The 21,781-nt window shown below is 38.8% G+C and overlaps 6 protein-coding genes across 7 annotated transcripts; 3 read left to right on the top strand and 3 right to left on the bottom strand.

Annotated features, from left to right (window-relative positions):
• Nucleotides 1-91: 91 nt before the first annotated feature.
• On the top strand, nucleotides 92-5,084 carry LOC111475444 (BRISC and BRCA1-A complex member 2-like). Its single transcript, XM_023119886.1, has 13 exons — nucleotides 92-360; nucleotides 608-698; nucleotides 819-1,011; nucleotides 1,104-1,194; nucleotides 1,534-1,569; nucleotides 1,696-1,794; nucleotides 1,876-2,006; nucleotides 2,108-2,156; nucleotides 2,267-2,356; nucleotides 2,526-2,579; nucleotides 3,824-3,889; nucleotides 4,552-4,649; nucleotides 4,750-5,084. The coding sequence occupies exons 1-13, from the start codon at nucleotides 283-285 to the stop codon at nucleotides 4,811-4,813; spliced, it is 1,140 nt and encodes a 379-aa protein (XP_022975654.1). The 5' UTR covers nucleotides 92-282; the 3' UTR covers nucleotides 4,814-5,084.
• Nucleotides 5,085-6,729: 1,645 nt separating this feature from the next.
• LOC111475493 (snakin-2-like) lies at nucleotides 6,730-7,398 on the top strand. The gene is made up of 3 exons (XM_023119892.1): nucleotides 6,730-6,857; nucleotides 6,944-6,986; nucleotides 7,070-7,398. Exons 1-3 carry the CDS (start codon nucleotides 6,777-6,779, stop codon nucleotides 7,249-7,251), a joined length of 306 nt encoding a protein of 101 aa, XP_022975660.1. The 5' UTR covers nucleotides 6,730-6,776; the 3' UTR covers nucleotides 7,252-7,398.
• Nucleotides 7,343-9,492, bottom strand: LOC111475477 (AP-2 complex subunit sigma). Its single transcript, XM_023119888.1, has 6 exons — nucleotides 9,325-9,492; nucleotides 9,144-9,242; nucleotides 8,991-9,041; nucleotides 8,327-8,500; nucleotides 7,877-7,936; nucleotides 7,343-7,631 (listed from the first exon to the last, which is right to left on the bottom strand). Exons 1-6 carry the CDS (start codon nucleotides 9,325-9,327, stop codon nucleotides 7,590-7,592), a joined length of 429 nt encoding a protein of 142 aa, XP_022975656.1. The 5' UTR covers nucleotides 9,328-9,492; the 3' UTR covers nucleotides 7,343-7,589.
• A 611-nt stretch (nucleotides 9,493-10,103) lies between these two features.
• On the bottom strand, nucleotides 10,104-12,557 carry LOC111476773 (hexokinase-2, chloroplastic). 2 transcript variants are annotated; one of them, XM_023120572.1, is made up of 9 exons: nucleotides 12,106-12,552; nucleotides 11,887-12,037; nucleotides 11,615-11,797; nucleotides 11,466-11,540; nucleotides 11,231-11,386; nucleotides 11,052-11,147; nucleotides 10,833-10,963; nucleotides 10,683-10,764; nucleotides 10,104-10,530 (listed from the first exon to the last, which is right to left on the bottom strand). In XM_023120572.1, the coding sequence occupies exons 1-9, from the start codon at nucleotides 12,366-12,368 to the stop codon at nucleotides 10,201-10,203; spliced, it is 1,467 nt and encodes a 488-aa protein (XP_022976340.1). In that variant the 5' UTR covers nucleotides 12,369-12,552; the 3' UTR covers nucleotides 10,104-10,200. The 2 variants fall into 2 exon arrangements, with proteins under 2 accessions (XP_022976340.1, XP_022976342.1); XM_023120574.1 differs by lacking the exon at nucleotides 10,683-10,764 and having other exon boundaries at nucleotides 10,370-10,616; nucleotides 12,106-12,557.
• Nucleotides 12,558-13,446: 889 nt separating this feature from the next.
• On the top strand, nucleotides 13,447-14,508 carry LOC111476494 (WEB family protein At1g75720). The gene is made up of 2 exons (XM_023120169.1): nucleotides 13,447-13,781; nucleotides 13,905-14,508. Exons 1-2 carry the CDS (start codon nucleotides 13,647-13,649, stop codon nucleotides 14,337-14,339), a joined length of 570 nt encoding a protein of 189 aa, XP_022975937.1. The 5' UTR covers nucleotides 13,447-13,646; the 3' UTR covers nucleotides 14,340-14,508.
• A 2,571-nt stretch (nucleotides 14,509-17,079) lies between these two features.
• LOC111476763 lies at nucleotides 17,080-19,095 on the bottom strand. Its single transcript, XM_023120562.1, has 4 exons — nucleotides 18,891-19,095; nucleotides 18,459-18,817; nucleotides 18,184-18,284; nucleotides 17,080-17,853 (listed from the first exon to the last, which is right to left on the bottom strand). The coding sequence occupies exons 1-4, from the start codon at nucleotides 19,008-19,010 to the stop codon at nucleotides 17,201-17,203; spliced, it is 1,233 nt and encodes a 410-aa protein (XP_022976330.1). The 5' UTR covers nucleotides 19,011-19,095; the 3' UTR covers nucleotides 17,080-17,200.
• Nucleotides 19,096-21,781: the final 2,686 nt, after the last annotated feature.

Below are 21,781 nucleotides of genomic sequence, written 5' to 3'. Positions count from 1 at the left end.
AGCACACCCATTGACCCATTGGCCCATTTTTTTGGTCGGACTTTATCAAAGTCGCATCTTAGAATCGCGGTTCAGTGAAGTCGTGGAATGGGGAAGCATTTTCAAGCATGTTGAGCTGCTCTTTCATCAGTAAATGGAGGCCTCTTGCAGCAGGAGGCTAGTGGTGTGAATTTCTTAAGCTGAATCAGGTGTTTATTGGTGTTTCAGTTGGATTTGACGGTGGCTCTCTAGATCGCTCGCCGGAGATAAACCAAGTAGCTCCGTCGTTTAGCTGCTACAGCCATGTCCTCCGACACTGTACCACCTCTCATTGCTGCTCATATCAATTACCTGCTCAGCCACTTTCCTCTCCCCGTCAAGGTAACATTTCGGATTCCTATCTCTCCCTGGAAATTCAGTGGTAACAAAATTGATGTTGAAATTGATGGTAATGTTTGTACTGGTTTGGAATTAGATTAGTTCACTGAATTGATCGGAAATGAATGATATTGGGTGTTCTTTCTTTCCTTCCTCCCCTTTTCCACCACGAACATAGAATATGATGTCATTATCTTACCGCAATAAGAAACGAGAACGAATAACTTATTCCTACTCTTTCGATATTCAGATTGAGAACATGTGGTCTGGCAGTAGACACTGCCCTGGAATTATTGATAGGTTCACGCTGATCGTACCTTACTGCCTTGAATTCGTCAGATGTAAGACCTGTTTTCCATTGTAGTTTTCATAATATCCTTTCAATTCTTTTCCCTTTCCCTGTATTGAATGCTTTGTAGAGTCACCGTACCTAGCTGTTTGATAGCTCTTACATGTCGTAGGGGACATCATGTACAATGCTGAAACACCATTTTCTGCTCCTGATATTATGTTTGGAGCAGAAGATGAAAATTTCCATCCATTCTCAAGTAAGGTTGATGAAGGAGAACGAGATCATAATTCATTACAGAACTGTCTACGTGACTGGAACAGCAAAGATCCATCACGGCTCACTAGCCTCCTTCAAGAACTAAGGTTTTTCAGGACTTTCCTGTGATTGATCCTTCTTTTCTAATGCCTTGGGTATAACTCACCTTGAATTTAATGGCAACTTTACTTTTTTCAAGGGATCGATATGTGTCGTACCAAAGGAAACGTGTTGAAGGAGTTGATGATGAAAGGTTGAAGTTTGAACTTTGTACTATGTTATCTAGGGAGGTAATGTTCTTCATTATAAGGTTTGATAGACTGTTAACTCTAACTTGGTGATCACTTGCATTAACCTATGAATTTGAGGGGTGAGGTACTGGGCCCGGTGTCTTTGGAATCTGAATGAGACAATTGCTGCCACGGCCAGATAATTATTCCAGATTTTTCACGCTTGAAAAAATCTTAGGGTAGAAGTTTACCGTCCTCAGTATGTGTTTTTTGCTTATAACTATGTATTCCTATTGCTAGGCAAGCGGCTGGACCTTGATGTCTGTGGTTTCTCCTTAAGAATCTTTCATTTACACTGGTTAACTAAATCCAAAAATAATAAATCATACCTATGTGCAGGGAATTGAAATGCATTTGAGTTCAGGTTTTGAGAAGGTAATAGTTTAAAGTATATGGTTACACTTCCCTTGAATATCAGTAAATAGATGAATACTAAGGACTCTATTTTCTCTCTCTTCATTCTTATACATGTCCCTTATATGCCTTTGAACTTTAGCATAGCCAGAGGAGGTCAAATTTGCTGTGCCGCTGGTAGACATTGATATTAACAAGATGATTCCTGGATGCCTGTGGAGGCATCCACAGAAGATATTTTTGCAGGTTTCCTTTTACTTTTCTCTCTCTTTGAACCTCTGGTCTTTCCGTTCCTCTATTTTTCCCGTTCTCATAATTTGTTTGTAGGTTTTATATCCTGTGGTGAGAAAATATGCATCTACTCCTGCTGCACCTCGTCTGAAATTGGTTTCTACATCTGAGTTGAAGGCCCTGTTATCCATTGAGGATATCAAACTTCCTTCATGGATAGATGGAATGTAGGATGCTCTCTCTCTCTTATATCTCCTTTCTAATTCTGTGGCGGTCAGGATTGGGTGCTGAAAGTGATTTCACTTTTCTCTTTTTAACTGACTGCAAGGTGCATGGCTGAATATCTTCCTCACCTAGAAGAGAGTCTTGAGAAACAGGTTGGTTACATTTTTGTTGGTCAGATGGCTCCCTCTGGGTTGTTTAACTGGGCCTTGATTCTGGAAATCGCCAAAAATAGAGTATTTATACTTCTATCATTCTGATGAAGGTTCTGGAGGCAGTTTCATTGATTGATGTTAGGAGAGGCTTTATAGAGGCGTTGGACTCCTTCTTTGGAAGGCCTTTAGAAGCTGACCCGGTGAGACTCCTAAAAATTTATTTTCATCCATCTTCTTCTCCTTTTTAAAGTCCTAAAAATTTATTTCCATCCATCTTCTCCTTTTTAAAGTCGTTATCGAACTATTAATTTATGTGCATGTGCGCGCATGCCCCGGATCAGTAATGGCATGAACTTCTTTGTTTTTTAGGTGTTCTGTCGAACGGCTACAGTTATCACTGCCTCTGGGGTGTTCACATTCCTGGTATTAAGTGACCTTTCCTATACTTAATATGTAGCATCCCATCACTATCAAGAATGTTGTTATATGGAATTTTTCCAATTATTTACTGTGAAAAAGATATTGTTCACGCAACTTTTAGTTGACTCTGGTGATTGGTTTTGATAGCTTTCTTTAACTCTCGACCAGAATAACTGCTTCTCCATCTCCTCAAAATCTTACGTTGTTAGGATTTATTCCCTGTCCAGTAGAGATTCAGATGTAATAATTTTAACTTTGGAGACGATCACCCCCCAAATATTTAGTACAAAATTCCAGAGTCCAGTGATGACAAAGATAGCCCTCAGTTTTTCTTTGTTAGAGAGAATCCTGAAACTAAAGATCCCTCAACATCAAAAACATTACTGTGAATTATTTTCTAAACGGTAAAAAGGAAAAGAAATAAAATTTTGTAGAGAAGATCCAAAGAGAGGCATTGAAGAGAGCGACACTCACTCTAAACTTCCTCTCAAGACCTTTCTACATTCTTGAAGGTTCACCTATTTCTATCTAATCAAATATTCCGGTTAATAATGCAGAACACCGATTGTTCAAGAAGCTGACAAGCTTTGACTTATCCCAACATGCACTTGGATTACCTTTTTCTTTCTTTTGGATAAACCTGTAGTTGGCTTACTAACACTTACCACTGAGAAATCTCTCCAAATCATCACAGAAAAGTGACGTCTGCATAAAATACACCTCCTTGATACAGAACCATAACATGAACCTCGGACAAATTCATAATGTCAAGTTTGATTATGCTGCCGAGGCGTTTGTCAGTTATTGTCCCTGCTGGCTGCAAAATTTTGGATGATACCCAAGACATTTTACAACTATTTATCCTTTCAAATGGTTTCTCCATCCTGTCAAGTTTCTTGAGACATTTCCAGGACATGACTTCACACAAATCTTTCTTTCAAATTGTTAATGGTTTGTTACACTCACGCACACACAAACCATACTCAATCAGTGATGAACGTAATTTGATCTGTAAAAATCCTTTTGGTTTTATATTAAACCAAGATAGTGTGCATTGGTCTGGTCAGGTAGGGTACAGGATGCAGTTCATGATCATTGATCGACAATATGGCTGATTCTAGATTTGAGTCAATGTGCCATCTATTTATTAATATTTTTCCAACTTTATTTATGGTTTTATGTGTGAAAAGTTTTCTTTACTTCATTTTCCTTCCCTTCTGTTTTTGGGAATTTCTTGTTAATGCTAGGCGCACTTCCTCATTTCAAGCCAATTTCCGAAGAAGCAGCCTTCTCTGGTGCTGCAAAGTTCTCAGGTAATGTAGCTTTGTCTTAAATCTTGAAAATTCTCGTACATATCAACTTTGCTTACTAGTTAACATGATTGTATGAGGTCCCCGATTACTATTCCATATACAAGGAGGGGTAAGAAGGGCATTACACCACTGACAAGTTAGTTATGAATTTTCGTGTAAGGTGGGGACAAGGGATTACGTTTAGGAAGGTGAAGTCTGTATAAAGGTTAGGGGATCGAGTACTGTGATATCACGTACTTTGTGTGCTTTGTTTATCATAGAGCCTCCCTGATAGGCTGGGTTACTGTTGTATTCCCCTTTCTGGCATCCTTTTCTCTGATTATCAATGCATAGTAAGGAAGATACCTTACAGATAAGTGCCATAAATATATGCTTGTACGTTTGTTTTCCATCAACATGTCTCCTGTGGTCGTGGGAACTCTTCCTTATAGTTTTGACAGAATTACTGCAGATTTCGTTCTCATTTACATTTTTCATAAATATGTTGATAATGAATCTTTGGTAAACCAATTTTTGTAAGGTTGCACGTCTTGAAGTGATCAAATGACATGATAGGTGCAATTTGTGTAACTCTAGTTTCCAAGGATTTTTCTGTTCGCTATGACTAGGAATGGCATTGTTGAGATGCCCCCTCTTTCTAATTATATCCATATATTGTTTAGCATTTCAACTCCCATGGTGCGCCCATCAAGTCGCAGCTTATTACCGACTATCCTTGGAGTCCTAGGTGGGAGCCATTGCAAATGGCTGAGCGGATTTTGTAAGTTGTCTCTCTGTCTCTCTTTTTTGTTTTTCGTTTGCATAATAATATACATTCAGTAATCAATCATGAATTTACCAATTCGATTGGATGGTAACAGCGAGTTTCTGGCTGATGAGGCTTTGAGCTTCAAGAGGTACTGCAATGAGGCTCAACTTCAATGATTGTGTCATGCAAACCCTGGTCAACGTCAATATTCCGGCCATAAAACAGCCCACTTATATATAGTTGGCAGAGTAGAGTAGTTCTAAATTTTTGTTTTTAGATTGACTTTGCCATCTCCTTGGGGATGCCTGGTTAGTGCTTCCGGATGACTAAAAGGTAGATGATCAAGAACTCATACGAGTTCTCAGATTTAAACCATGATTTGGCATTTTATAACACATTGAATGTTGTTGGAGATTCTCTCTTTTTTCTATGAAATTACCCGATACATTCATTTTGGCATTGAACGTTGCTGGAGATTCTCTCTTTTTTTTTATGAAATTACCCCGATACATCCATTTCAAAATTTTCCAGTCCGTACTTTTAATATCGATGTTTTGGCACATTCATTTCAAAATTTTCTGTACTTTGAATAATATTGATGTTTTGGCATGCAACACCGGGAAGTGTACGGTATACAATTTTCCTAGAGCATGTGTGCTTGGCATGACCTAATCTTGTACTCCCAGCATCTTATTCTTGTACCAGAATGACTTTTTTAACTTTTAATTTTTTATGAGACTTATTCTATTAAAAAATTATTATTTTAATCTTTTAATCTTTTATGAGAAAATTTAATATATTTAGTATGAAATTTACATGCAAAATTTAATATATTTAGTAAATAAAATTTATAGACTTGATTCATATATTTCATTTTAGAGTCGAACCTCAATCAAGCCATTCGGATTTTGGAGGTGTAGCAGCAGCAGCCTCAATCATTTGAAGGCAGATCAATGGCGATTTGGCAACTTATCTACTCTGCTCTACAAGACAGTATCGCTATTCACCATCTTCCTGAAAATTTCTTAGAGATTATATCGATTCTATCTAAAAAATGAATTTTGATCACGGAAAAAAAATGCATGGCAATCAATGATGGTGATGGCGATGGTGAAGATGAGAAAGAAAGAAAAGAAGGAAAGGGAAAAGCTTTGAACATCAGAGTCATGGAAGTATAAGAATGATCATTGCTTGCAGAATTAAAATAAGAAATTAATTGCAAGCTCCTCTTCAATGTTATAGATTCATCATCTGTTCGCCGCTTTTTTGGCCACAAGCATTTTAATAATGCCAAAAACACACACTGAAAAATTACAGAGATGGAGAAACTACGTCGTCTGACTGTACTTTCCAAACCCCTACACCACATCCTTATATAACAGTGAAAGGAGCTTCTAGGGTTTCACTTTCAGAGGCCTGGACCGGCCCAACTCAAGCCCAAGCCCAAGCCCAAACCCTAGCCGTTCAGCCGTTCAGATTTTGTCTTACGCAGATCCACGGTCGAGATTGAAGTTCCTTTCCAATATTTAGTTCCAATTTTTAAGGAAAAAAAACCCAAGGGGAATGAGTGGCCTACCCAAAAATAATTTTTCAAATTATATATATATTTTTTAAATTTGATTTTTATGTTTTGTATATATTTTTTTAAAATTCTAAATTTTGATCGTAATGGTCTCAACAACACAAAATAATAAATTCTGCTGCTCTTACTTAACAACGACTCTCATGTACACTATATTATTCAACACTCTTGACCATTTCTTGACTTCAAAGCTCAAACACTCTAGTAACCAGCTTGATCCTTTCTCTTACGGTACAATATTTCAACTTCGAACGGTTCCCCGAACATTATGAGAAAAGATGCAATGTAATACCTGACAGACTCTTGAATGTACCATTTCTTGACTTCAAAGCTCAAACCGTTTCCCGAACATTAAGAGAAAAGATGCAATGTAATACCCGCACCCGTGTTCATGCCTACTACTCAAAGCAAATTTCATACCAATTATACCCACCTACCCCACCAACCCAACCAAAAAATATTTACCTAACTTCTTAGATTTCTTCACTGTATTCCCTTTCCACAACCCCCTATAAACCGACACCTCTTGCATAACCAATACCCCATCCAGATTTCTAATGGCAGCAACTAAAGGTCTTGTGTTTGCTATGCTTCTTATTTCTTTTGCTTTTGTGCTCCTTATGGAATCAGCCCAAATGGTAATCCTTCTTCCATTTGATTTCTCTGTTCATTTCTGATACTCTCAACTTTGTGGCCTTATTACCTCACTGTATTGTCCTTTCAGGTTATCACAACTCAGGTTGATAGTCCTCTTCCTGACGAGATAGGTAACAGAGAGCTTTGAGCACCTGCACCCACATTTTTATGTTAATGCTTCTTGCTTCCGGACCAATACCTGAATCTATTGCAGATTGTGGGGAAGTTTGTGATGCGAGATGCCAATTATCATCGCGGCAAAAGATCTGCAAGAGGGCATGTGGAACATGCTGCGCTCGCTGTCAATGCGTTCCACCAGGCACTTCAGGCAACTATGATGTTTGTCCCTGCTATGCTAATATGACTACACATGGTGGCAGGCATAAGTGTCCCTAGGCAATGTTCTATAATGATGATGTTACGTCTCAGATCACACATATCCAAAATAAAGAATAATTGAGATAATAACTTCGATTCTAGAAGTATATCAACAAGAATGAATAATGTAGATTTCACTATTTATAGAGGGTTGATGTTCTGAAATGTTCAAAAACTATGCAAAGGTGATGCAAGGGACTCAAATTCTGTTCAATTTTTTCTTTGTTCTATCTGTCACAACAAAGACCACACGGACAAATATACTGCGGGGGAAACAAAGAAAACTGAAATCGCAACACAATCAACTCTGTCACGGAAAACAAATTGCAATCTTAGCTCTTTGACATGTACTATCTTCACTCCAGCTTTTCCAGTTCCCCCATTCTTTCAATAATCGCCTGAAAGTTTTTTGAAGATGGAAAAAAGTAATTTAGACGTGAGATTTTAGGCAAATAAAATCCGTATGAATAAGTTACTAAGAACATAATATTCTTTGAAAAAACTGATACTCCAGCTCATGATGTGGCTTCATGGCAAGGCATGGACAACATCTACAACTCTATGAAGATTGTATCGGCAGGTGTTTTGACAGTCAGGTAAAGGGAAAATCACAATTACTAAGAATAAGCAAACAATACTTTACCTTTTTGCTCGTTTCTTGGAGTTCTCCAGCAAGAATAAATTCATCAAGTATCAGATAGACCTTCATCAGATTCAGCATAAACATGGGGATCAATTTGGTAGCAGATTCAACACAACAATTACAATAACAAATCTGAAATAACGAATCTTCAAACTTACAACTAACAACTAGAAGGGAGGCAAATATATATGCAAGAAACGTCATCAACTAAAGGAAACGAGAAAATATGCAAGGAATTTGATGTTCACAAAGAATTTGAATTGGAGCCTCACAAACAGAGAATGCAGCAAATGCATCAGGTAGTAGGAAAGATAAATTGTTCTTCAATTAAGAAATTGACGACAACCGGTATAGCTATTTACTTGATAAATAGAATAGATAAACAGATATACAGAACCTACATTGGTAAACAATATGGTGGAAGCAAGAGTAAGAAAATGAAGAACAAACCTTGTGAAAATTAAAAACCAAATCGAGCTCACACACATTGCTGAAGAAATGATCCAGAATCTCCACAAACAAATGAATACACTCAAGATAGGCCAACTCGTTGTCTGTTATGTCCACACAAAGGGAGAAAAATAATCCTGCATATCGTCTGTAGATGACCTTGTGTGTTCGGAACTGCAAAAGCGGTGGAGATTGCAATAAGCTAGAGCTTACATGAAAACGAGATGAAAGCATTACGCAGCCCACAAGTAAAAGTAAACCAATGAATGATAAGATTCATGCTCAAAAGGCAATTGAAAAATGTCAACTGAAACGAAACAAATCCCGGCCAAGAATCGTGAAGAACGAACTCTCTATCACAGCACAAGTTAATCTACAACTATGCCTACATAAACCAGAAAACAGTAACCATTTCCTTAGCTAGTCATCATCACCCTCTTTGAAAGAAACTTCCATAGAAAACATCCAGAAATTAAATAAATGATGACATAAAATGGAAGAACTCAAGCAACAGAGAACTTGGTTAAGCGATTGACGTCATTCCACTTAAACGAAATCAATTGAATAGAATCGAGCTTCAAATTTCGACAAATACTGGGACGCAACAGCCTAAGATCAAAATTTCATCACATAAACCCACAAAATCACAACAAAAAGTTCTCACCTCAACGAAATTTGTGAACTTGGGATCTCTATTAACCACCAATCGATGAACCTGCAATTGAATCAAAAGAAAAGACCTAGAACTTAGCCTGGAAAGAAAAAATTGGAATCGGAGAATTAAGAAACAAAATTTATGAGGGAATTGGAAAAATACCTCGTACTCGACCTTGTGCTTTTCGGATTCCTCGAGCGGAACGTAATACTTAGCCAGACGGGTCTTGCCCTGCCTATTTTGCAAAAGTATGAATCGGATCTGCAAAAAATTAAATGATAATGTCAAAACCTTACAATCTGAGACTACCTTTAACATCACCAAAATGAGAAAGCCGACAGACCATTCTTGAAAATGACGAAGGAAGATCGACGAATCCAACTCCAATTGATTGTCGGAGGCCGAATTTTGGTGCACAAAGTTGCGTTGATTATCGGAGGACGAATTTTGGTGCACAGAGTTGCGTTGATTGTCGGAGGCCGAATTCTGTGCAAAAAGTTGCGTTGATTACTCTTGCCTTATTGGGTCAGAATTTTTTACAGGCCCATTAACCCATTGGCCCATTTTAGCACACCCATTGACCCATTGGCCCATTTTTTTGGTCGGACTTTATCAAAGTCGCATCTTAGAATCGCGGTTCAGTGAAGTCGTGGAATGGGGAAGCATTTTCAAGCATGTTGAGCTGCTCTTTGATCAGTAAATGGAGGCCTCTTGCAGCAGGAGGCTAGTGGTGTGAATTTCTTAAGCTGAATCAGGTGTTTATTGGTGTTTCAGTTGGATTTGACGGTGGCTCTCTAGATCGCTCGCCGGAGATAAACCAAGTAGCTCCGTCGTTTAGCTGCTACAGCCATATCCTCCAACACTGTACCACCTCTAGTTGCTGCTCATATCAATTAAAACGTATCTACTAAATAGAAGTTTCCACATATTTATAAAAAAGAATGATACATTCCTCTTTTCAATAGAACTGGGATCTCACAATCTAACTCTTAGGAGTTCCCCTCTCCATTCAATGTGGAATCACAAAATCCGCAGCGATAGGGAGCAAGCAGCGATCCCCAACTGTGGGATTTCACTTATTACAAAAAATTCAAATAAATTGAAAAATGTCATCACATAGCTTCAAACCAATAAAAAATAAATACAGAAGTTACAATTATTATCATAATTAGAAAAAAAAAAAAAAAAAAAAAAAACCAAGCGTTTTCCCGTCTAGAAATCATGTTCTATAAATAGAGTTTGAAGCAGCCAAAAGAGCAGCCCCAATGCCAGAGCCATCCTTGGTATGTTCAATGGCCACATTCTTGGCCAACTCTGTTCCCAAAAGCTCTGCTACTCCTTCTTTAAGGTACCTCCTGTACTGTGGATAATTCTCATACAATCCTCCATCCATCGCCACAACTCTCCTCTTTCCAAGCTTTACATCTTCAAAGTCTTCAATCTTGTGCAGGATTCCTACTATTCCCGCCCCTGCCAATCGCCCGCCCCGCCTACCAATCGTGTTGCACACCTCTACCACAGCTTTTCTTGCACTTAAATCCGACTCCACCTGCTTGCATTGGACCAATCAGATTAGGAACACTGAACATTATCTGTTCATTAACTCTCATGTTCTTTCTCGCCTTCCACGAATCGCTGCGTGTTCGGATGTTATTTCCATATTAGAACGAAGATTCGACATGAAAAGCTTAAAACATTTACCCCAAAAACGTTGTACAAGATCAATCCAACGGCTTGAAGGTCATTGGAAACATCTTGATGCATAGCACATAGATCTGGAGTGCTGCATACAATTGCTACACATTGTTCGTCATGAAGACATATGAGTGAAGGATGAGGTGCAGGCGATACCTGAGGACGAACGGCGTAAACAGCTTTTCGGGAATTGATTTGCCGAAAAGAGGGGCGAATTCAGCCATTGCCAAAAGCACTCTACGAGCAATTTCGCCCAGATACATTCCTGCTATTGTCTTCTCAAAGATCTTCCCAACACGCAAATACATAAACACATTACATTTCTATGCTGTATGGATAAGCTGCATTGTATGAACATTAATAAATAGAATTCACCTGCTCCCCTGGATTTATACTGGCAGCATCCATCTCTCTATCAAAAACAGTGAGAGGAAGACCATTTGAATATGCTCCCCACTCCGTGTTGATAATCTAAAACGAACGAGTTTTTGGCAACAAAAAAACAGCATTAATATGCGGTCGATGAAATAATCTACTAAACTAGAGGTACATACAGTTTTCCCTGAAGAGGATGCCTGGCCTTGCAGCTTAGGAATAGCATCCTTTCGTTCTATATAACAAGCGTTGGTTCCGGTCCCTAAAATCACAGCAGCCACGACATCATCGTCGTAGTATCTAGCTCCAGCTAAGGTTCCAACCGTGTCATTTACCTGTTTTCGATTATGAACAATCAATGGTGCATCAAAGTAGAAACCTTTTCTAAGGATGGTTATAGGAGCAATAACATACAAGGGCGGAAACGTGCATATCTAGTCCTCGTCGTTCCATGGCTTCGTTTAGACAAGCAACGACATCTTTCCCAGCCTGTTACGAGTTCGAAACAATCAATGGCTATGCCGTTTCGACAGTGGCAAACTAAAATATGGGGAAAATAATACCGTTCCAGAGACAGCAAAACCCTTAGTCCACTTGATTAAAATGCCAGAATCAATGGAAGTTTGGTTCACAGGGAATGAGAATGTGAATCCAATCTCCCTCTTTCTTCCAGGAGGGAGGTGGAATCTGTTGCCTTCTCCCTCTACAAATTTTGCCAGACCAGAGGCAATGAAATCGAAGAGCTCCTTCAGAACAACAAGGAAGTTCATTGCTTCAATGAGATTAAGGATGTTTGAAACATTAAATCCAGTTTAACACACTAATATTGTTCTACCTGAGATGTGGCAAACATGAGGTGTTGAGGGATTGAAACTTGTTCAAATTCAGTGGCGATAACACGTTCTTCTTTGCCGCCCAATTGCACTCTAAGAACCCGAAAGTTGGTGCCGCCGAGATCCAATCCATAAAGCAATCCCTTTTCATTCCTTTTCACAAATTCACGATCAGTTAAAATGACGCAGTATAAGCGAAAGGTTTGAACTTTCAAACATACCCAGTTGGCAGAGTGTCGACATGGCTGAGAATCATTTTGAGATCGCTGCCGCCGTCGATAGCGAGCCCAGCCCGCATATTGTCGGCCATTGCATCGGCCACGTAGCGCAATACCGGCAAAGGGGTGTCGCAATCCTTCTGAAACTTGGTCAAAATTGGCGCAACAGAGAGGGCTTTGGATCGGCCGGACATGACGAAGCGAGGCCGGCCCCTGAACGCCAGAGATGTTAGCGGAGAGAAAGATCCAAGGGCAGGAAGCGACATTGTAAGAAGCGGTAGAAAGCAGGGAGAGAGGGAAGGGAAGGAGTCGATACAGTTGCAACAATGAACGGGGAGAAGGTGCTTTGAGGTGGGGTAGTTGAAACAGTCGAACTTTAATGAAAAAAGATGAGAACTTTGATGAAGGATCCCAATTCCTAAAAAAGGGTTTGGTCAACACAAGATTTTTGGGCAGATGGAGAGAAATTAGAAGAGGGACGGAGAAGACGAAGTGGAATGTTCATGGTTTGGTCAATTAGAACTCAGACAAGGCTAGTGTTTTCGTTGTCACACTATCCGATGTCTTGTCTCTAATACCATTTGTAATATTTCAAGTCCACAGCTAACCCCTCTCCAACTAATGTGGGATCTCACAGTTCACTCCTTTTAGTGCCAGCGTCCTCGCTGACACACCGCAAGGTGTCTGTCTCTGTCTCTGATATCATTTGTAATATCCTAAGGTCACGACTAACCTCTCCCCAGCCAGCCAATGTGAGATCTCACAGTCCACCTCTATTGTGCGTTTGACTTTGATACCATTTGTAACATCCCAAGCCCACAACTAACTAATGTGGAAGCTCACAGTCCAATCCTCCTTAGGGGCCAACACCCTCGTTGGGCACACGACTCGGTGTCTACCATTTGTAACATCTCAAACCCACCACTAACCCCTCTCTAATTAATATGGGATCTCATAGTCCACTTCCTTGGGGCAAGCGTCCTCGCTCACACATCGGCCTGTATTTAGCTCTAATATCATTTATAGCGTCACAGATCCACCACTAACTCTTTTGACCTTTACTTATTGGTGTCAGTCTCATAATTTTAAAACATTTTGTGTATTAATGAAGATTTTTCACACCGGAGTAAGATCTCCAACGGAAGACAAAAAAAGGAATAGATTACAAGCTTAATGGGTGTACTAAGTATATGCTGATTAAGGTAACACCTAGTAGCTTACTAAGTTAAAAAGGAGCTCTGCCTTCAACTACAAGCACATAATCTTCGAGTATTCATACTCAACTGTTCATCTCTCACTCTCGGCTACCTCAAAAAATGAACAGAATTCAAGTAACTTGGAAGCCAAGAAACGAAGCTTTCCTTACTTTGCCATATCCTAATATTTCTTCGTTGCCTCTTTTCTTCCTTCCATTCCCCAATTCACTCTTCTTTCTCTCTCTGTTTGGAAGTTGGGAAGAACATTAAAAGTTCGTCCTCTGTTTTTGTCGCAAATTTCCGGAGGAACCCCAAGTTTACTTTCTTTTTTGGTTTGTTCCATTCAACATGGAAACAGGAGGTGTCAAACTCAAAAGGGCAGAGATTGATACCAGAAAGCCATTTCGTTCAGTCAAGGAAGCCGTTTCGTTGTTCGGCGACAAAGTTTTGGCCGGAGAACTCTATAGCAACAGGCTTAAACAGGTCTCCCTCTGTTTTTTGCTTTTACGCCTCAAATTCTTAGTTTTTTTTTTTTTTTCAAAAGATTTAATCTTGAATCGTTTGATCTACTGTTATGGGCGGTGTTTTAATAATATGCACATATAGATGCATGGCAGAGATCAGCGAAGAGACACAAACGAATTGAAATTAGGGAACGTTGCAGCTGAATTAGAAGAAACAAAGCAAAGCCTCGAAAAGGCCAAGGAAGAAAGCATGGTGATGGCTCATTGCCTTTCATCCCTCCAAGAAGAGCTCGAAAACACCAAAAAAGAGCTTCAATTCTTAAAGGAATCAGAATTATTCCACCAATCTGAAGATGTAAAAGTTGTAGACGCCGCCGCCGCCACAAATTCAATGGAGTTTCAAAAGAAACGTTATGTCACTTTTGCCAACCCCCCTGCCGCCGTTGCTCACCTCGTCATTCCGCCGCCCACCGGCGTTGAGAAACTGGAGCGGCTCTCGTCTTTTAGAAGGGAGAAGAATAAGATGAAGAAGACATTAATCCCTCTCATCTCCGCCATATTTTCCAAGAAAAAATGAAATATGCAAATCTTTGTAACCGAACAATTTGACGGCGAGATGGGTCATGTAATAATGAATTCTTTCTTTTTTCATTGAAAATTTGTTTAAAATGTTGGATGAAATTAGAGAACAAGAACCAAAAAGTAGCAAAGAAGAATAAAAGAACACAACACGCTTATTAATAACATATTTCAAGACGGATTTCAGATACCATTCGTGTTCTCAATCAATATTATACCAAAGTGTTTGGATCTTGGGACGATTTGTTGAAGAACTCGATACAATCAGCAATGGCCTCATCGTAGTGGGAGTGCGAAGAGTAATAGGAGCTGCATGACGTTTTCGGGGGATCATACAACTTGTCGTAGGTTGTTCTTTGTCTCGACGGCACGCGAGACGGGAGCGAGAACACGAAGCGAACGAGTATCTTACGGATTCGATGAAAGAGCTTCATGGAAGAGAAGTTTAGAGAGTTGGAAGGAGTAATAAGGGGCATATTTGTGTGAAATGATATAATGAGTGTGGTATGGTGGTTTATATATGTACGCATAACATAGATATCTGAAATTTACGTTTGGTTCAAAAGGGGGTTTCTATGTGCAAAGATTTGGAGAGGAAATTAAAAAGGATATGTGTGCCCACTCGCCATGTGCTCAAATCATTTCCATTTTTAAACAAATCCATTTAGCATCCTTAATTATGGTATTTCAGAATGTAGAACAAGTATTCATATGGGTTTGATTCAATGAAGAATTCCAACTCACGCTAATAAACAAAATTTAATAGTAACCTTATTTATATTCGGGAGGTCTCACGTCATTAGAGAGAAAAATGGAGTATTCTTTATGAGGGAGGGTGTAGAAATCTCTTTCTAACAAATGCATTTTAGAACAGTGAGGCTGACAACGATACTTTACGGGTCAATGCGGACAATTTGCCCGCAAGTATGCTAGGGCTCTTGCTAGTGGTGAAGTTAGGCTATTACAAATGATATCGAAGCAAGACACCCCACCCTTAAGGGGAGTGGTTTAGTGGAGAACGAAGCATTATTTATAAGGGTGATACATAACGAGCCACAGGCCAAAACGGACGAGGATGTTGAGCTCCTAAGGAGAGTGGATTACGAGAATGTTGGGCCCAACCTGAAAAGGGTGGATCGTTAGATTAAGATGTAAAATTATAATAACCAATAATTAGTCTACAGAAAGATGCGTAGAATGATGAAAACAAGGGTTAGGGTGGAGAGCTTTAGGGTGCAATGCTTTGGTGTTGAGAAGCTTTTGTGGAGCCCAAAAGGATATTATGAATTTAATTAAATTTAGTTTAAAAGAGTAAGAAGGGATGAGGGAGGGTCGAAGTGGTCCAATGGACTGAAATGCCCTATAATTAACACTGATTTTGAACCAATAATTGTGTACTGAAATACCCCTTTTTGTAAAATGACAAATTAGAATAAATGATTTGTAGAAAACGTTATAATTATGTCTTCTACTTTGTTTCTTGTTTCAAAGCAACTCCATAATAATCACATCACAACCCTCGCTCTATTTTTTTTCACTTTACATATTATTTAATCAAATTTAAAATATGAATATATTTTTAAAGTATTATAATTTGTTATTTAATAATATGCTTTTTGAGTTAGGTGTCAAATTAACGAGGGACCATCAAACTATATATGGGCCGGCAAGGGCCCCCAATCATAAAATCGAGATAAAATGAACATACATACCATCTGCATTCATTGCGTACAAGTGTACAGACCTAAAATCTCAACTCGAGACTCAATTAGGTCTAAGGGCCCTAAGCAAATATGTTTTAAAAACCTTGATGGGAAGCCCAAAAGTGAAAACTCAAAGAGGACAGTATCTATCAGCAGTGGCTTGGGTCGTTACAAATAGTATCAGAGCCAGACAATAGGCGATATGCCAACGAGAAGGCTAAGCCCCAAAGAAGGGTGGATTGGAAAAGGTGGAACGAGTACCAGCGAGAATGCTGGAAACTTAAAGGGAGTGGACGGTGAGAACTCACATCCTTTCCCTTATTATTATTATTTTATATAGAAACTCGTATCTATTCCTAACCCATGTGAGCAATGTGACGCTAAACATTCTCAATAACAAGGCCATAACGGAGAGATATAGGTATGTAATGTAAGTAGGCAACAAAGGGTGTCCTTAAAAAATGGGTAGCAAATGCAAAGGCGAGGAGTAGGCATATTAGTGTCAATGAACAAATAATGAATGTCATGGAATATCATTTTCCAATGCTCAATAGTTCAACGATCACACGCATATATATGCTTATTTGGTAATGTAGGCGAATTGAAACGATGGAGAGCTGTCTAAATTTCGGGTCAAAAGGGCAAAGCAAAGACCTGGAGGGCCCACTTCTTCCTTCAAATGTTTCCCAAGAATCTCCCACGTGGACCCCATATCATTTTTTTCTCCTTCCCCTCATCATAACTTACTCACCCATGAAAATAAAATAAAATAAAATAAAAATCATTTTTGAGGGAAAAAAATATATAATAATTAAATAAAAGCGCCGAAAGATAAACTTTCTAGTTACGTATCCGTACGTGCAACTTCACTTTAAATAGATAAAATTATTTATAACAGAGTTAATATTCACAAATTATCATTAATACAACGTCAAAATCTATATATTAATGCAAGATTGACAATTTTATTTTAGAATTAATCGTTTTTTAGTGCCTTTAAGGACATAATTTCTTTACACTCATTAAATATTAAGATAGCCTTATTATTGCTCACATTTAATGTCCACATAAAAAAAGTATAATCAAAATAAAAATTATAAACTATAGACTTAGAAGAAAAACACATAAATTAAAGCATATATTTATCCTACCCTAATTAGGTTTGGAGGGCTTCGTAGATGACGACGAAACAAGGAAGGATAGCCTTTGGATTGAAAATGATCAGCTCCTCCAGATTCGAGTACATCCCGGAGTGTCGTGAAACGGAGTCGTATGACCCTGCCGCCGACATATTCTCCTCCTCCGTCGTCGTTGTTCCTGCCCCATCTTCTGCCATACGCTTGACTCTCCCTGCGATGACACGGCACACCAACATCGCCCGCCGCCGACCATCGCTGCATCCGAACGAATCATGGGCCCTACCGCTACTGGCAGTAGTCTGTACGCCAGGGACCCCACCGGGCTTGCACTGGAATCCGTGGCGGATGACGCTGCAGACACCGCAGTCGGGTATCGAGCCGCATAAGCCGGTAGAGCCACGTGAGCCGAGGTCGCACAACAAGGCACTACAATGGAACCTCAACAGCTCATTACCGTCGGCCGCACACCGCGGGTTTTTTTTGGTGCTGTTGAGCGCACGTGTCTTCACTGCATCACGGCAGTCCTCGAAGCGTTGGATGGTGCGTTGGGTATTGTGGACCTTTAATATCCGTTGGATCTTGCAAATGGGGCGGTCCTTTTTCAGCCAGCTTGACTTGAAAATTATCTCCACGATGTTTCGACCCGAATCGTCAGGACCCAACTCGGAGACTACAAAGACAGATAAACAAACAAGATTAATGAATTTTATTTGACAAATCTATATGTCGGTTGGGTCAACGGCCCTGCAGGTTTTACTCGAATCAAAAGATGACACGTCACTCCATGGAAACCCAGCTGTAAATAGAACATTAAAGGGCATTGAAACCTGGAGAGGTATGGTGGAGGAGTAAAGGCAAAGATCCCACGGCCATGAAAGCGATCTAACCTCATTTTCAATTACCCTTTTAACTCTACCAATAAAGTGGGAACAAACTAAAGAATAGAAATTTATTTATAATTTTTTTAGGCATAAAAGGTAGAAAGAATTTGGGAAAATACCAGCGTGGCGAACTAATTGGTGAAGCTCCAAGCTTTCAGGCTTTGGGAAGACCTCTCCACAGTGAGGACAAGGACATATAGAACTCCTCGGAATTGGGTACCTGGATTGAGTTTCAAATTCTCTATTTATAATTACTAAATAAATTATAAAAGAAATGAAAAAATTCAATCAATAATATTTAACTCTAATAAAAAATCAAATAGGGTAAACCCGACAAAGAAGATATTTGACTCTAGGTAATACTAGTAGTATCGTAATGGAAAGAAGAAAATACCTAGTAGGGTCAACGATGGTGTGACATTCATAACAGCCAGAAAGCTTTCGTAATTGGATTCCTCTGGAAGAAGAGGAGTAGGAAGCGGAAGCAGAAGCAGAAGCTGAAGCAGCGTGTTTGCTTCTGCCAGGTGTCGGCGCCGTCAAAGAACGAGATGAGGAACCGTTTGGGGCTTTTCTATGAAGCAACCTGGTTTCCTGGCCGACGGAGCTGCTTTCGGGTGAGTTGTCGGCTCTATGAACCACTTTGGCATTGCCATGAACCACGTCTCTAAAGCTACATATGGAGCTGCAAGAAGACCCCAACTTCGAGTACGCCGGCGACCGTTTCACCGGCTCGTGAACTCTCGAAGTCTCGATCTGGCAAGGGCATCATCAATTAAAATTTTAAAAACTAACATAGTCTAAAATGACAATAGAAGTTTGGACGCACCTGTTTGCAGGTGAGGAGGCTCTTGATCTGGTCCCATGAGGATTGGGCGGAGGGCGGCGGCGGGGATGGGTTTTTGTGCTTTTTTCGGCGTTTATTGTGGTGGGAAGTTAAGAGCGCCATGAAAATGAAGGCAACAAAAGAATGCGCAAGTCTTGTGTTTTGATGAGAAGAGAGATCCAAGAAATGTAAGAAGGAGGCGTTGAGAGAGGGTGGTATCGTCATTATTATTTATTACTATTGTGGGGCCCACCCTTCTCTTTTCTTTCTTTCTTTCTTTTGTTTTTTTCTTTTTATTATTATTTATTACTCTCTCTTTCCACTTTTAGATTTTATCCTCTGCTTCGCGCCTCCATCGTTTTAACCATCTTTTTTTTTTTTTTTTTTTTAATGATTAAATTCACCCTCTCTCATTCATGGTCCACTTACATTTTTAAAAAACAATTTCTTTAATCTAAAATGTTGGGTACTTTCTAATTTTATTCATTAAATTTTTTAAAAAATATAATTATAAATTTGCATTAAAGAATTTTTACAAAAATTTAAAATAAAAATATTTGTTAATGGGTGAGGTGGAATGAAAGTAATGTGTGGGGAAGTAGGGTTGTTATGAGTTTGAGATTAAAAATATAATAAATATATAAAGGGTGAAAGAGAGTATGGGCAATACCAAATTTTGGTTAATTAATGTGAGTTTTTAAATAAAGAGGATGGATGGATGGATGGATGGATGGATGGATGGAGATGGTTTCCAGATTCCAAGGCGAAGTAAGAGCTGAAGTGAATAAGGCCAAACAAAGCAACACAACTTAAGTGTGACCAAATGGTCCCATCACAATATTCTAATCCTCTCCCAACCAATACTCTTTGCTCTGGCTGCTCCCCAATCGAAGAAATCTATTTATGTTTTGGTTAATTATCGGTGAATTTATAGTCTCGATCATGAATAAGAATGTAGACCAAGTCTGTAATACAAGTTAGATTACTTGTTTTAAAGATGAATTTAGCTAAATGGACTTGTATGTAGCGTGCTGTAGTGTACCCTAAATTTTGGTGCTAGTAGAAGATTTAAATGACTTGATTTGATTTGTGCTAGGATGATAAACTTGACCATGCTAAGCCCGATAGTGTAAGAGACCAATCATCTGTCTCAAAGAAAACACTTTAATCACAAATGCTATAATTTTTAGTTATTTAGTAGGGCATACCTTACCTTATGTCTAACTTTAAGCATAAAAGATAATTAAGCAAACATAGGTTAATGTTCTCTTCTTTTCTCAAAAAAAAAAAAGTCAATCAAATATTTGACTTAACCACCCGATGTGATCATCATTCTTAGTTTCGTCACTAGGAGTGATCATGAATTCTTAGTTTGACTTTGATCCGGTTTAGAAAGATTCGTTATATCATTTGTCCTATAACACTAGTAGTCAGTCAATTTTGTTGAAACAGCATTGGAAGAAAAAATGGAGTTGCCTATGTAGATACAAAAAGAAAATGAAAGAAAAAGAAGAGCGATGATCTTTAGCATCTCACTCTCAACATGTCTAGGTCAAATGACTTTATTTTTTTTACGTATTTCTAGACTCTTCGACTAATTGACTGTTCGAGTATTTCTATACATAAAACTGACCCACAACACCAATAGAAATATATCTTAAACCAACGATCGAAAGTTGTTGGGTCAATTTGGATATCAACTAAAACTCGAACATATATGGAGTTGTTATATGTTGTAGAAGTCCCTCAAATAATTTGTGGAGGAGGGAGGGAGGGAGGGAGGGGGGTAGTGGGGTACGTGGGAGGTTCTATATGAGGAAAAAAATGGGTGTCGGGACCGGATGGGTTGGGAGGGCATGAAACGAAGTGCGCAATATTGCGCAGACGTTGTCGGCATGCTCTTTGGTTTTATTCAGAGTCTTCATATGCTCTCATTCCTCTGCTTCTTCAAACTCTGTGCCCCTTTGATGCTGAATCATTTTCCATGCATCTCCTTTTCCAACCTTTTTGTCAAATACACCATTAACAAATCCTTGAAAATTGGAAACCCATTCTTTTATTTTAATTCCGATGCCATCATCTTTTTCGTGTTTCTGCTTTCAATCTTTTCACTTCATTCATGCCTGTTTATGATAATCCTCTTTTTCATCTCTAAAACCATTTGCTTAAAAGATCCCATCCTTTTATCTTAAACTTTAGAACTCCTTTCTTCTGTCGAAAGCAATCTCGACACCTCCTAAAGGAGTAAGTAAGCAACTAGATTTGTTAGAAGGCATGACTCTCTCTAAATAGTATAATATCATCTCCCTTGAACATAAGCTCTCATGGTTTGCTTTTAGTTTCCTCAAAGAACGTCATATCTAATGTAGACTACTCTCAATAATCTTCAACAAGATTTACCACTAGGTATTAATAAATAGCATAAATAATTGAAAAGTAGAATTTATTAGAAAGAGAGGGCACAGTCAAAACCTCAAATTAAAAGATGTCACACCCACATCATAATTCATTCAAATCAGTCTTCTATGCTTCCCCTACCAAATTAAATGTCTTCACAAAAGCCAATAAAAATTAAATAATTAAACAAAAACCCTTTCAAGATCCACACGGGCTTCCGAGTTGTATACTTGCGTAGTTTATAATTACAAGTCCAACCCACATTTAATAGCTGAATTTATTATCCCATTCTATATAGACCTAAGATTTTAAAATATTCTACCTCTCAAACTTTAGGTTTGAATTTTTATAACATTAGAATAATGTAGGAAAAAATAATTCAAATCTAAAAAAAAAAACTCATCCAACCCCTTTCTGAATTGTGGAGAAATAAAATAATAGTGAAGTGGTTATTTGAATGTGTGTGTGTGTGTGTTTTTTTTTTTTTTTTTTTGGGG

This window comes from Cucurbita maxima, unplaced genomic scaffold (genome assembly GCF_002738345.1).
Source record: "Cucurbita maxima cultivar Rimu unplaced genomic scaffold, Cmax_1.0 Cma_Scf00003, whole genome shotgun sequence".
NCBI lineage: Eukaryota > Viridiplantae > Streptophyta > Magnoliopsida > Cucurbitales > Cucurbitaceae > Cucurbita > Cucurbita maxima.
The sequence above is the reverse complement of the archived record's forward strand: the minus strand, read 5'-3'. Positions and strand labels throughout refer to the sequence as shown.